The 15,466-nt window shown below is 42.8% G+C and overlaps 4 protein-coding genes across 4 annotated transcripts; 1 reads left to right on the top strand and 3 right to left on the bottom strand.

Annotated features, from left to right (window-relative positions):
- Nucleotides 1-256: 256 nt before the first annotated feature.
- On the bottom strand, nt 257-3,769 carry SS1G_06034 (hypothetical protein; the record flags this gene model as incomplete). Its single annotated transcript, XM_001593062.1, has 1 exon — nt 257-3,769. One exon carries the CDS (start codon nt 3,767-3,769, stop codon nt 257-259), a length of 3,513 nt encoding a protein of 1,170 aa, XP_001593112.1.
- Nucleotides 3,770-4,067: 298 nt separating this feature from the next.
- On the bottom strand, nt 4,068-4,157 carry SS1G_06033 (predicted protein; the record flags this gene model as incomplete). The annotated part of the gene is made up of 1 exon (XM_001593061.1): nt 4,068-4,157. The coding sequence occupies one exon, from the start codon at nt 4,155-4,157 to the stop codon at nt 4,068-4,070; it is 90 nt and encodes a 29-aa protein (XP_001593111.1).
- A 2,178-nt stretch (nt 4,158-6,335) lies between these two features.
- On the top strand, nt 6,336-7,772 carry SS1G_06032 (predicted protein; the record flags this gene model as incomplete). The annotated part of the gene is made up of 3 exons (XM_001593060.1): nt 6,336-6,999; nt 7,057-7,176; nt 7,252-7,772. The coding sequence occupies 3 exons, from the start codon at nt 6,336-6,338 to the stop codon at nt 7,770-7,772; spliced, it is 1,305 nt and encodes a 434-aa protein (XP_001593110.1).
- A 4,566-nt stretch (nt 7,773-12,338) lies between these two features.
- On the bottom strand, nt 12,339-14,129 carry SS1G_06031 (hypothetical protein; the record flags this gene model as incomplete). Its single annotated transcript, XM_001593059.1, has 1 exon — nt 12,339-14,129. The coding sequence occupies one exon, from the start codon at nt 14,127-14,129 to the stop codon at nt 12,339-12,341; it is 1,791 nt and encodes a 596-aa protein (XP_001593109.1).
- Nucleotides 14,130-15,466: the final 1,337 nt, after the last annotated feature.

The raw sequence follows: 15,466 nt of genomic DNA, 5'->3' as shown, positions 1-15,466 counted from the left end.
ACCATTATTATTATCTGCCATGCTATTATTATTGTATAATCATCTATGCCTACGCAATAGAAATTATGCATGGTATGCATATGCTAGCCACCCCTGGGTATACCCTATTGACCTAACGCCTTGAAGCTACTATTCCATGCCATGCTATGCCATTTGATGCAAATATCCAATCCTACACTGCTACACTGCTACATAAGGCCCAGATACCGTCTTGACTTTCATAAGGAGTCGCACAGCTGTTCTGACCCCTTAATTATTATGGTACATTCTCCTCACCAGGGGCCAAAACCTTAACGCTTCTTCTCCTCTCTACCACATGGCCACTCCCGCCACTCCCACCACCAAAGCCCAATGCGACTCTCACTCCCTCTACAGCCCTACTTTGGCCTACCTCTCTGACATCCCTCCTAACACTCTTCCCTCTATCCCATCTACCCATACCCCCAAGACCCGCTCCACTAGTCCGTTCTTTAACCTCTCTGTCTAACTCCCTCGACCTCCTCTCCTTCCTTTCCTCTACCAATTCTTCCCTCCACCTTCCCTCCAAACAAGGATGCATACAGCCCTCCAACGGACACATACCCCCACTATACCTCTCGCCCTCTTTCCAATCAGCCCCGGCGTCCGCATGCCATTCATCCATACAAACCGTATGTCCCCCGTGTCCGCAACCTCCACAATACCACCATGTCTGTGCTCCTTCCATTCCAGGTGCATCAGCCCCATGCTGACAAATCGGACAAGCCATGATCGGATTTCGACAACGTGGACATGACCATTCGGAGCCAGGGACAAGTGGATCATTATCAAGTGGTTTGTTACACTCTGTGCAGTAAAAGCCAATACTGACTTGTTCTTGTGTAGATGCATAAATGGAAGGGTAGTGGGTTACGCACAGATTTCGAAGAAGAGCCGCTTCGTGGAAAAGTTGCATGCCCATGAGCCGATGGTTGTATTGGCGGAGAATGGCTTCTGCGTGGATTGGATCGATGGTATTCGGCGGGAGAAGGCGTCGAAGAAGGAGGATCATTGCAGCTGCATTCAAAGCGCCAGTCTGAGTTTCGAACTCGATAGCGCGTTGAACAAGGGTGATGGGGTTTAGTGGGGCGATGACGAATTCGGTATCTTTGTCGTTGGGCCAAGGTAGAAAATCCGTTTCAATGAGATTTGGATCAGAAGAATTGTTTTCCCAGGCAGACTGAGTTGTTGGTGCTGGTGGAGGTTTGCGGTGCGTTTGTATTGGCGAGGAAATTTTGGGGGCTGGAACTACGATTTTGGGTAGCTCTTCAGAAATTTTCTCCATAGATTCTTCTGACGGGCGGGAGTTGAGACTTGATGTGGCTTTAGAATTTGCAGCGACGTTGCCTTCCCAGCTAGAGACTCTCTCTCGCAGGGATCCATCTCTCTTTACGCTGTGGACATCGCTATCCGAACCACCACCAAGATATTTAGATTGTGAATCGTTTGATGTTGAAAACATTTGAAAACTCTCACCAGAATCATGACGAATAAGTCCCATTCGTTGTGCGTAACTGTTTTGTTCCGAGTAGTCTAACCGAAGGGGTTGTTTTCTAGGCGGAACGATACCGGCACTCGGCTTGAAAGCATCCATACCATAAAAGTCATAACCCTCTACACTTGATGTCGTCTGCTCAGAGGTGAAACTTCCAGGTACTGAGACTGGTATTGGCTCAAGAACTGTTGAGGTGGCGGGGGGCGAAAGTACCAACGCGTCATTTTCTACCTTTGGTATATCTACGGCTTCCGACATTTCTGCAATAGAATCCATGACAGGCCGAACAAGTGGGGTTGCCATATTCGAAGTACTTTCAATCTCATCCGCGATGATTGATCTCACAACTGAGTGGGAGGCTACCCCGTTTGAAGCCACAGGGCGTTGACTCTTCCGAGGAGTCTTTTCATTTGACTCGTCATATTCTTCATCAAGTTTTGCGAAGATCTTGATATCTTTTGATCTCCCATCTTTTCCCGAGAGATTTTGTAGTCTGTACTGGCGATGGGACTCTGCACGTCTGACTAGCAAGAGGTCCATCGTGAAACCGAGCAATCTCCAAGTTTGAGCCAGCCGGTAATATCGGGCGTTCTCTGCACCCCTAGCAAAGTGCTCTATAGTCGTTGAAATGGTGACATTCAAAGGGATATTGTCGGCTGTTTCACTTGCGTTCTTCATCATATATTCCAAATAGCAACTAGACATATATTGATACTTCACACGCTTTGGCGTCGAAGGAGCATGGCCAATGGCCATTATTTGTCGCGGCTTGTATATTCCAGTAATTTGTACAGCATCTTCTAATCCCATTACTTTACTATCGGCCATTCCTGTCGCATTGGGCGGAGTAGTGCTCAAATTTTGCGTCATTCGTCCACTATGCCGCCTTCGATGATGCTTTCGTCTTCTTGGGCCTAGAAAACTGCCAACAACATCCTCCTCCGAATCGCTGTGACTAACAGCAAAGGACGGAGCATTTGAATGCTGTTGAAGGCTCGAAGATAGCTCTGGAGAATTGATAGAAGGCCGAATTCGTTTAGGAGCTTGTCGCTCCTCAAGTAACATTAATACATCGCCTGTAGGAGAGAAAGAAAGTGTTGATAAACTCCTACGATCGATCACCTTTGGTGAAAATGCTACATCTGTTTGTACAAAGTGACCTTCCTTATCGACGCTCCACAAAAGATCTCGAGTGCTCCAAAGTATGCCCGTGGGCGCGCTGTTTGACACCTCGATTTCTTTGAATGGCATGGCCGATCTAGCGATATCCCATAGGTGTATTGTTGAGAATTGGGCTCTATTGGCGCTGGTATCATCATAAGAAACGGCCACTTGGGCAACTCTCTTACCTTGACCTGTGGCTGTCCAACAAGCAGGTCTCCAACAGACGTTCGAGATAGGCGCGGGAGTAGCGAATGAGTATCGTGCCCTTTGACCCCTCTCCGACTTCGACATATCCCACACGTGGCATTGCTGGTCTTTGCCTCCACTTACAATATGATCTCCGTCTGGATGCCATGAAATGGAGAAGACAGCACTATTGTGAGCGGTGATCTTCATCATGGGAGCATGCGCCTTCCTAAAGTCCCACTTTTGCAAGATTCCAGCATCCGTTGAACACGCAAATTCCATGCCATCCGTCGGCGACCATTTGACATCCCTAACAGCATCTGCGTTACATTTGTAAGTAGCTACACTTCGACGCGTGTCACGCAGATCGAAACACTTCACAGATCCATCTTGGCTGGCCGACAATAACCAGTTCCCCTTAAATGAATTGATCGCAAGCTTATGAACTTGCCGGCCGTGTTCCTGGATCCGCGCAAGCTCGAATCCTTCTCCTCCTGCGCGAGTGAGATCATAGACAGTTATCCTTCCATTTCCACCGGCTGTTACTATTGTAGAGCTGAATTGCGCATGAGACCATCGAACGGCCCTGATATTGAGTTGTTCTGTGGTAGCTGCCGCTCCATCATGCCCGGCTGCATACGAAGATATCGAGGTTCGAAGATCAATATCTTCTGTAATTGTCGAGCCTTCCGTTTTAACGATCTTGAAGACTTTCGGTCCAGCTATAACAGCGCGCGAACCATCCGGTGCACGACCGAGACATGTAAGTGGTGCGCCTGCTGAATAGACAGTGCCCTGTGAAGCAGACGGTCGGAGTTGAGGCGAGTCAATATTATTGGTGTCGGAAACCTCAATAGCAACGGCAGGTTGTCCAAGCAACTTCCTCATTATCTTTCCTTTATTCATCTTTGCAGTTTATATTGCGCTCTCAAGGAGGCATCCTAAATTCGATAGTGAGCAGCATTGAGTAGGTAGATAAAATGATGATACTTTCGGTGTTATCTAAATTCGGCATAAACTTTAGGCTTTGAAATGGCTACACCGCCCGAGAATGTTACCATTTTGGCTACACCCGCTGGACACAACACCAAAACAATGCATCATCTTGAGCATTGAGCATTTTCCCGTACGTCAAATATTGCGCATGTGCACGTTTGTATCTTCGTATCTTTGTATCAGCATCGGTTTCTATATCTTCTGGATACTACGGTAATTGTGTCACAAAGTCACCGCATTTACCGGCGCCGTGTCCGATGAATATAAAGTTACCGTTTGGTGACATCTCACGAAGCATTCTATGAAGGAAGCTTTATGCTGCTTGCAATCATCTTCATGATCCACGAGTATGAACATACGGTAGGGGTCTCAAGGTGGCAAAACTATTCTGATTTCATCTCTTCTTCCTACCCTCTCCTTTGATGGAAGTACCGTTGGAGACATCCTCCAAAGAGAGCTTCATCCTAGCTACAATCTTTATGATTAAGTAGCTATGAGAATAAAGTCTGCCAGATACAGTCTTTGACCAGACAAATCCTATTATGGCTTCCTCTTTTCTCCTTTCCTTTGCAGGGCTCTACAGATCACACAAATTATACTACTATCTACCAAATTAATGGAGAATATGGTGGAGCCAACATCAAGTCAATATCATTTTGTGTTCTCATACCTCCGAGTATCCCTGAATTTCTCTAGTTGCTGCCGCCAGTGTTGGCAATGAACTGAGCATCGGAAAAGTCCTTCGTTGCTCCGCGTGCTGCAATATCGTCAAGTTTACTTCACAAAAAGTACAATACATCTAAAGCCTTAAATCCGACCGGATGTCCCAATGGGGTGGGCACTGTGAGAGTTTGCTCATGACGTCGTATATCCCGTTCAGTACCCTTTGATCCTAAGCTTTTATGGTTAATACTTGGTCCAAGATTTGAATGTCTTGAGACATTCACCTAGTGCTATTCATTCTATTTCGACGAGTCTCGCTTTCTAACATCCATCGTACGTTGAACTGGTTTTGACGAATATTTTTGTTACCTCCGCATCAAGCCGAAACTGGGGAATGACCAATATATTGACATCTGAGTGTGCCTGAAAATGCATGCTATTTAGGAATTACCGGCTCTGTGGCTCATATTTTCTGCATCGAAGTATGAACCACTATATCAACATTATCATCCGTATGACAAACACTTCCGCATAGTTTGAGAGCAAATGCGTCCAACAGAGTATGTTAATGTCTCAGCTTTCTAGCAGCCGAACAACAAATCCAGCTGCTGAGTCGTGGTCAGCTATATTATATCTCGAATCCATTGGTATTTTTTAACTTTTTTTTTTCTCAAAAGGAAAAAAATGGATTGGAAGGACTTGAAGATAGGGGCGTGATTATGGTCGAGGAATTCTGCTAATGTTAGGATAGTGATTGGAATGGATGGCAGGTAAGTTTGTCAAACACTCATCCTTCCATGCGCTCAACTTGACGGACCTTGAGAAGATCTATTTATCATACAAACCATCAACACTCAGGACTGACATAATTTTGTGTATGGGGCAGGGCGGGTGACCTTTTGTTCTTTAGCTTTGGCGAAGGTCGAACTTCGGCAAGAATCCTTCTCTTCGCTGGCAGGTGGCCAAAGGGCTCTTCACCTACTAAACAGAATTCTGCTAGTCAAATACGAGCGGTAGAGCGTTTGCTTCTGCTGCTGGACTCTTCGGGAGCTCGTCAACCGTGTTCTTTACGCTAATCCCATGCTCCATTTTATGTTGTGGAAAAGGCCAAGAATTGCTCTTCCACTGCTCAATTACTTTGGTATCAATCAGATTACTAATAAGGTCATGATTTTTGGTCAAAGCAAGACAACTGAATATCATTAGAAGCCATTTTTCTGCATTAGTTTAGGACTGCAGGATCTATTCGTTGGAGTGGTCGCGGCTACCAACGACCACTCCAAATGATCCATGAAAAATACGCGCGCTCCTACAGCACAACCAACCACAGCCACATCCATGACCCATAGTGCATCATATGTTGGTTCTGGACCAAGCAAAAGTTTCTGTCTGGGCAATGTTGTTGAATGGGGTTAAATGAATGTTGGATTTATATCAAGAGGGGAAAAAAGCCATCTTCCACTGGTGCGCCTATCTTTAAGCCTCAACACAAGTGGAAACATCTCGCAGGTCTGAAGTCTAGACCTTACACATGTCTTTAGTCTGGCCATTGCATACTTTCGTGGTAACCACAAAATCAGGTACTGGCTATGACCAAGCCGCCGTACTCTGTTCTCACCTGGGAGATAATGCAAGCACTCCCCAACCCCGGCACCATTTTTCACACTTCCCTATCCCAGATTAGAACACATTCAACGATGGTTACTACGAACTAAATTTCTATTCCACTAGTCAGCAAATCTGCTCCATTGTGTCTATATTTATGTTTTCATGCAAGATTTGACCTCACGAGACACATTTCTGAGATAGGTAAATGTGGCTGGCTCGACCTGCTGCCAAAGTTTTGTGGGCAAGGCATCAAAAGAAAAGGCGTAGAAAGAAAAATAACCCGAATTTCGGTAGTCCAAAAAAGCAAGCGAAAAGCAGTAGAGATCGTTGGTGGTCAGGCAAGGAAACGAACCCTCGGGAAGAACGATGGTGGTCAGACTCAGGGAGAAAAATTAGTCCCGAGGAAGAAGAGATGGAGGTGAGAAGATTAGCAAGCAAGGAATCGAGATTGAGGAAACAAGATGCCGAATTTGCCAAGGAAAGGGAACGATTTGAGAAGAACGTCTACGTTGCCAAACACGAACAAAAGGAAGCTGCTGAAATATTAAGAGAGGAACACAAAGATGTAAAGAGAGCTGAATCTGATTTAAGAAGGGGAGAATCTGAGTTGAGAAGGAAGTATGCGGCTTTTCGAGCTGAAAGGGAAAAGTTGGAAGACGAAAAGGCCTCGATCCGAGAAGAGAAAAGGAGTCTTCGTCTTGCGAGGGAAAGATTGAGGGAGTATAGTGAAAGGGTGAGGGAAACTATCGATAGGGCGGTAGATTATGTAGGTGGATACCACGAAGAAGATGAGAGGTTGCCGACAAAACAATTATGGATTCGACGGATATTATTCATATTTACCGGGTTTCCCATTATTGGTCTATATAGTAAGTCTCGACATTATATCGGCCACGGGAGAATACGGATCGCTAATGAACTTTCAGTTATTGTCTTGACGGGATGCATGGCAAATAATGTAATTTCCCGAGCCTTCTTCACCATCGACGTATTTAGCGGCGCATCCGACGAGTTCATCGTTCCCAATTTTCGGGTTGGCTATTTCGGTACGTATACTTCACATCAACTCTATGCACATACATACCATAGCATAACAAACCCACTAACCAAACCCCACACAGGAATATGCGCCATAATACCCAGCACAGGCAAAGACATCTGCACGCCCAACTTCCCCTATGGACGATCAGCCAGCAGCGCCGCCGCCATCGTACAATCTGCTCTCTTCCAAGGAAGCACCGACACATCCACGGCCAACAACATCGAACTCGCCGTCGGCATTCAACAAAAACTCCTCCCACTAATCCTAATGCCATTTATTGCTTTCACCATCGGACTCCTATGGACCATCTGGACGCTTCCTACATCTAAAATGGCATCGGCGATATTGCAGTGGAGCGCGGGTAATATGATGAGTGCAGCGGGGAGTATCAGTACTGCGGGAGGCGCGATTCAGTTTGTGACGAGTAGGAGTACGGGGCAGCAGATTAGTAGGGGGGTTCCGCTGCAAATTGGTCAGTATTTGATTGCGTTGGGTTGTCTGGGGTTTGCGGCTATGGTGGGGTATATTGATAAGAGGGGGAGGAGGAAGGCACATGAGGGGTTTAAGATGCAGTTTCAGGTGCAGGAGTTTAAAGTTTGAGGATGGGGATGGGGAGTGTGAGATGGGATATGGGGAGAAGTTGTTGTAAGGATATGTGGATCTGGTAAAAAAGAATTTTGGATATTGTTTTGTTGGGCACCCTGTTTTAGTCGGAGGCGTGGAGTGGAGTTGAGTTGGGTCGCGCTGATTGGTTTCTTCATATTTGTTTTTGTATGCACATTTCATCCCTATTAAAGTTAAGAATTTGTATTGTATCGTATCACCTATGGATATCTGACATATATACCTAAGTCCATATACTTGACCTCATATAAAATCCCACATGAGTACTCCATAAGGAATATCAAAGATATGAATGATTATACACATGTCACCACATTAAACTCAATACTAGCTATAGCTATGTACCTAAGTATGTATGTATTAGAAGTAGGGATAAGATGAATATTGAGATAGTGAGGTATGTATACAAAACATGGTTATATATTGAAAAAAGAATGGGAAGGATGGTGTCTAGTTATGCAGAAGTATAGTAAGTGAGGTAAGAAATATAGGTATGGTATGATATCGAAGGATGCGGACATGATATTTACTTCATTTGTATCTATGTACCTAGTATGTACGCATGTAATTTTGTAAATGGAAGGATGAGAAATGTATTCGAGTATGTGAATTATATGATGTGCAACAAAATGGGCATGCATGCATAGGTATTGATAAATATATAGATGGATAAGTATATAATGAATATTTAAATATGCCACCAAAAATCTCATGACATCATACGAGGAAGGTAATATCAGACAGATAGTAAGGTGAACAAGTAGTAAGATATGCAATAAGAGATCTCATGATAATATGCGAGGAAGATAAGGTAGAAGAGTGAGGACGAATGTATGCAATATATCGAGGAAACCAAACAGCTGGTGAATGACTCGGATATAAGAGTAAGAAGATATGAAGATGATGTTGTTATTATATCAAGATTATCCGATTTGGATAGTGAAAGACCTATGTCTTCTTTCTCATTGCATTATATTTGAGCTCAGGATTAGATGATGAAATGTGAGGAAGAAATACTAGAGTCGAACCACAAAGATATGATACTATAAATAGATAAATAGATATATTTCTGATTTTATGTCAATACGTATTAGATTCAGATTAATCAATCGAATCAAGTACTCACTCAATCGCTCATTCAAGCCTCCATTCGATCCATCTACCCAATCGGTAATAACCTCCAATAATTCTTCATCCCCTGAACATTGAAGATTTCGATGTCCGATGTTCAATATTGCCGTTTATTAATTTCGATGTCCGATGGACATCTTCAACGCCCTTACCTTAGCAAATCATACCACCAAACCCCACATAATAACCACCCACTCACCAATCACAGCCCACACACTAACCCGCAACCACCAATCCATCATCGTCATCCCATATAAGGAGAAAAGGTCTTACAAACATCTCGATGCATCTCGATGAACAAAAACGCGCACACTTTGACATAAACCACCAATGCAAGTCAGTCCCGTCTCAACAGAACGAAATAACGCCCAAAAAGCAAAGAAGCAAAAAAATTCCCATCGACGATTTCAATTCAGATATGCAACAAAAATGAATTCCTTCCCCATCCAACTATAGTTCCATACCAAAAGCAGATTCAAAAAGCCAAGAATCGTGTTTTCGATATTGCATTACTCATTTACTTGGTAATGTATCTAGGTTGTAGGTTGTAGGTACTTACCTGTCTATGTACTTAGTAGATAGTAAGATCTTGCATACCTACCTACCTACTATCTAGTAAACAAGACAAGACAGGTACGGCCAAGGTAATGATTAATCCATCCATCAAACAGCAATACGGAGTATCTACCTAGGCAAGAACAAAATAGAGAGATTTCGATTTCCCATCGGTGCCGCTTCCAACCTTCGATCCTCGCTTCCCCATTTCCTTGGCATCTATCTTCAAGGGATCTGGTGAATGGCTGGTAAATCGATCATGCATCTTTTCAATGTATTACCTAGGTACCTACATATTCGTATGATTCTCATCTCATATCATCTCATCTTGATTTACTAGGTACACTTTAAAGTCGAATGACGAATAAATGAAAAAAGTGAATAAAATGACTGGATCAGTGGATGAACTCATAAATAAATAAATAAATAAATAAAAAATCCATCCCTTGGCAACCTTAGGTAAGATTACCTACCTACCTATGTACCTACCTACCAAACGAACACCACACCAGATCAACCAGATCTCGATCCTCTTTTTCCAGATATGCAACAAATAGGTACCCGACTGACTCTTTGGGAAAGAGGAAATACTACGTACGTACATACTTAGTACTTTGATTATGATATGATGAATCGAAGATGGGGGAGGAGGAGGCTGTTTGTCATGAATGGATGGATGGGTATGGGTTGGGTTTGGGCTATGCTAGGCTAGGCTATGCTGGCTTGGATGTCTATCTATCTATTGATGTATATGGACGTACCTGCATAGGTACCTACATGTATCTGTAAGGCTGTGTCAGCGTGTCAGCCTTGTTAATTGCGCGCTTTATGTATGGTATAGTGTGGTTTGGTATGGAGGGATAGGGATGGTTCAAGGGTTTATTAATTGATCGAGTGATTGATATGATAATTTGGGCATAGTGCTGGTGGTGGCATTACAAAATACGGGGTTGGTAGATGTCCGTACTTGGGTAGGATATGTAAGGTATGGTATCTGCGATGTATCCACGGGGCATATATGTATGTATATGTATGTACAATTCCAGAAATTAACATCGACAAGAGATCATCATAGTTCGGTTCGAATCGAATCTACCTAGTACCCACAGCATACCCGCGAAAAGATATCTTACATCCCACTTCACTTCCCCAATAATGAATATACATACATATACATATATATACATAACAACCCACAAAACGCAAAGTTGAATCCTCCATGGGATAGGTACTCCAAGGTCAAAAAAGAAAAAAAAAAGAGCATCTAGACCAATGGATAGATACCTAGATATATAACACTCCACTCCACCTACCAAGAAGAAAGATAGCTAGCTAGCTTTTGAACCGCCGACTAACATACACATAATAAATATCTAAAATTTATATCTTTTGTCGAATGATTGATTGATTAGGTTACCTTTCCAGTCATGATCTGGAAATACAATATAAATACAATACCATACTTACATAGGTACGAAATATATGTAATTATGCGTCACTTCTGAAAGTATGGTTAAGATTCTAGAAAAATTTGGGATATATGGGAACTTCAGAGAGGTACGGAGATATCGAGGAAAAGTGAATACTTACTTACATTCATTCATAGTCAGTGGTTTTGGGACGAGAGAGGGGGTTGGAACAAAAGGTAGGTACCTAAGATATTATAACAGAAAACATCTAATCTTATTCTCATTGTATTATATCGTAGTAGTAGCTAGTGCTACAGTTAGATCAAAGCGATTTTGAATTTACTACTCCTACTATGCTATTGTATTATATATAATTACTGATCCTCAGCTAGTATGAGCGCATAGTATACAAAGAGGATTTGACCCAAAATAAAATATCTCGTCAAACCCAAGTGTAGCGAACGATGAGGCGATAGCAAAGGACCTGCGCATTACACTTAACACTTAACATTCATTGCATTCCAGAGGCCGGTCTGTGCTTGAGGCAAGCAACAAAAGCACATGCATGGTAGGGCCTCTTTCACCAGGTGACTTGCTGTGTAGACATGCAGCAAAAGCAGAGCAGTCCGTCCAAACAAAGCTACCCTGAACTCCTAAGCTAGCATGGTGCTAATTTGGAACAGCGTCACAGGATACTAGACATTCCCATCTATACTCTGTACAAAGTCTTTCAACAATGCGGTCTGTGCTCTAGATGTGCAACAAAACAGCATGGCAACCATTTGGGTAGTATGTGATCCGTGCTTGAGATATGCAACCATGATCTTTAGTCTTACTCAGCTATTAGAGAAATCTCCATTGGATGAGATTTTGAGATATTTAGCAGAGCCTCATGGCGACAGGTAGGGTAGAGGTGCTTTGACAAAACTGAGTGTAGTAAATGGGGAATCTTTATGGAATTAACTCGCAAAGGATGAACGATGGGCAATAGAAATTATCATAAGAGAAGGTGCGACAACTTTCATGTAATCTGGAGAAATCCCACAGTGAGGCTGTGATTTCCTGCAATTGAAATGGTCGGTGGATGAAGAGAGAAATTAGAAACAAATATAACAGGACGGAAAAAGGGCTTAAAGCAGGAGACATAACAACCAAATATTCAAAGTGCTTGAGTAAATATCTGAGTATAAAACAAAGTCAAAGAAGGGTGGTGTTGATATATGAGTGGCGTGACGTGGGAGTTGAGAAACTTCAAACTAAAGACTTATTATCTAACAAATGCAAGCGATCAAGTACTCAAAATTGAGTGAGAAAAAAATTCGTACAAAGATCAATGAGAAGAGGTAAACTTTTCCAAGTTTTCGAGGGAAATGCCAACTACTAATATGGGGACAGGTGAACATACTTGGTATACATCTACACATCTTCGAAACCCACAAGTTATCCTTCAAAATTTCCTTTTCTTTTTAACTGGTGCTTTGCTTTTTGCTTCTAATTCCTTCTTCAGCATCTCTCTCTTCTTATCAGCCCGTTCTTGCAAAGTTTCCCTTGGTGGTGGGGTTGTTTCTTTAATTTTCTCTTCCTCCTCCATCGTCGGTTCTCTCGATCTTCCCCTATTCTCTTCTTGAGAAGCATATCCTTTCTGGCTAGCATTTCCACTAGCAGGCTTCTTCCCACCAATAATACCTAGCTTCTTTTTCGAAGTTGCCGAACTCTGAGACTCGATTTCAGGTGTTGGTGCATTCTCTCTTTTCTTCCCACCAATTTTGCCGAGCATGCCTCTTTTGGGTCGCGGCTTTACAGTTTCTGCTTCAGTTTCTGGCTCAGCTTCTAGTCCGGCTTCTGGTTCTGGCTCTGGCTCTAGAGAATGTGAAGCAGCTCTCTTTCCGCCTATTTTTCCGAGCTTGCCTTTCTTTTTAGCTGGAGATTCCTTAGAAGTCCGCTGCATTTTTGATGGCGGAGAGGATGGTGTATCATCGTCCATGGTATCATTATCATTATCGTTATGGTAGGTCACTCTTCTAGGTCGTGAAGGTGCTGGTATAGGTTCATCGTCTTCGGTCGTATCATCTTCGGCTTGAGTTGGGGGAGTTGGTGTTGAAGCTTTTTGCTTTGTACCCAATTTGTTAATCTGGGCTTTCACTTTTCGTGAACTGGACCCCGAGGTTGGAGTTCGATTAGGACCTGGTGCGTGGGATTGTGAGATGGGGAGGCTGTTTGGAATTCTCGAACGTTGAGATGGGCCATCGAGGTCGTCGTCATCATCATCATCTGTAGAATCATCCATTGAAATATCAGGCTTAGCCTTAGATTTTGAAAGGTGAGGAGGTGTTGATTGTACCTGAAAGTCTTCCTCGGGCGGTACAAATTCTTGTTCGATATCTCTTGGTGAATTTACTTGATTTGTCGTAGCACTATCCTTTGATGTACCTACAACCTTGCCTTGCATATGATCCCACCAGTTGAAATCCTGAGCCTCTCCATTAAAACCGTTTTTTATAGAGATATTCGGAGTTATGTCATTGCAACTAAACACCTTGTTCAATAACTCCCACCTATCTTCCATTTTATCGGATCTCAACTCCTTTTTCCAAGCTTCTGCATCGAAGATCTTCAAGCCTTTAATCTTTTCACTTGCCTTCTTTCTGTCAACCTTCCTCCCCGATCTTCCCGCAGCTTGATGGAAAATTGTGCCCAGGTCTGTCCCTTGACTTTCCAATGTATCGACCAGTTTTTGAATGACGGCATCTTTCTCCCCAAGCAACTCCACTAGCTCTTTCACCTCTTCCCTCTTTTCTTGTAGCGCAATTAAACTCGGAAGAACCAATCTGTCAACTGTCTCTTTCGGCCATTCTAGTGCCAATTCATACCGCCATTCCAAGTCTTTCAATCCACCAGGTAGTGGAATCTTAACATGGAGAAGTAAGTTCGGTGAGAGATCATTTGAAATGCCCGTCCCAACTTTCAAAGATAGGCTTGCATCTTTTCCTCCCGTAAGCCCTAGCTTTATCTTATCAAGAAATATTGATAACTGGTCTTCGTCCTCACTAGGATCAATACTTGTATTTTCTTTTTTGCTTCGCTCGATTATGGTGTCGCGATCTATCTTCTCGACCCATGTATTCGATAAATCAGTCAGTCTCACTATATATGAATCATTTTTGAATTCAGATGAATATAGGAAGCATGGTAACTGTGCGCCAGCAGAGCTTAAAAGATTTAGAGGTTTCCAGGCCATTATTATGATGGTATGTTTGGAATATCGTGGAGCCGCAAATCAGCGCTTCAAGTGACGCGACACGGTCGCAATAGAGAAAGAAGGATATTCAATGCTATGGCGGCTGAGAAGTAATACATAAATAAATGTACAGCATATCAAAATCCATTCAGTATTCGATAATATTTCAAAATACTCCTAACACGGGATTTTGGCACATTCCATTTTGAAGTAATGTGTGATGTGACGTGATATGATGAAAGGTAAAAGTTGAAAGTCGGGGTCGGAGCTAGCTTCACTTTTTCTGAACTTATTCTTAGTTGATGGAACTTTCTCAATTTGGCGCTAAAATGATGATGAAAGGTGGTTAAATCTGAAGGGTTATGATACTTTCAGATGTGCAACAAATTAATTTTGAGAGGAATCTGTCACGTGGTAATTCACCGCTTCGTGGCAGAATAACATATCTAGCTATAGATCAGCCTCGAAGGCTACCAAGGCATATCCCTTCAATATATTATGTCCCTAACAACCATCAAATTTTGTAATAACCGTTTCTTGGCCATGTTGAAGCATACATAAACCTATAGTGAAACCACCAACTTCTTACCAAACTCCAACTACATGAACTTTTCTTACTCCCCAGTATTATCCATCATCAGCCAATTCATTCAGTGATCCAACTCCAGACTAAGCCATCGTATTTACAGCTTATAGAACTCATTATCATGCAAAGAGCCTTGCCTACCAACACATACATGGCCAGGACATCAATACAATAAAAGATGGGTAGAGGACAACGAACCTTGAATTTGAAAGATACTAACTATACTGCATCGTTACAGTCGGGGAAGATAGGCTGATAAATTACTCCCCCCAAATCCCACAGTAAACCCACGCAGCATTTTAGTACAATTAGTGCGCGGAGAAGATGAGGCTAGTAGTCTAATACATAGATCACCATGCTAATCGCTAGTCCCAGTCCTGACACCCTTAGTTAGCTTCCACAGTAATTTCTTTTCATTTCGTCGCGCAATGATATTATTCTAATTTGACCGATTGGTTATCACAGTAATAAGATTACACCAAGATACTTTAAAAACTACTGATCAAAAGTGACATCTCTCTAATCTTAAACCAAAAAGTCGATTCCATCTCTCTCGCAGCCCTCAAACTCTCCCGACGATGTAGCAACGAGTGAAAACGTTCCTCGCGCAACAAAAACTACATCGACCTCGAGTCATTGAGTAATATTCTTCTCATTTTCCAGTAAACTTAACGCGTCCTTGAACTAAGTTATACTCTCAATGAAAAGCAGACTTTTGGAATAATACCCCGGGCTAGAACATTGGTACGTC

This window comes from Sclerotinia sclerotiorum, genomic scaffold (genome assembly GCF_000146945.2).
Source record: "Sclerotinia sclerotiorum 1980 UF-70 scaffold_7 genomic scaffold, whole genome shotgun sequence".
NCBI lineage: Eukaryota > Fungi > Ascomycota > Leotiomycetes > Helotiales > Sclerotiniaceae > Sclerotinia > Sclerotinia sclerotiorum.
The sequence above is the reverse complement of the archived record's forward strand: the minus strand, read 5'-3'. Positions and strand labels throughout refer to the sequence as shown.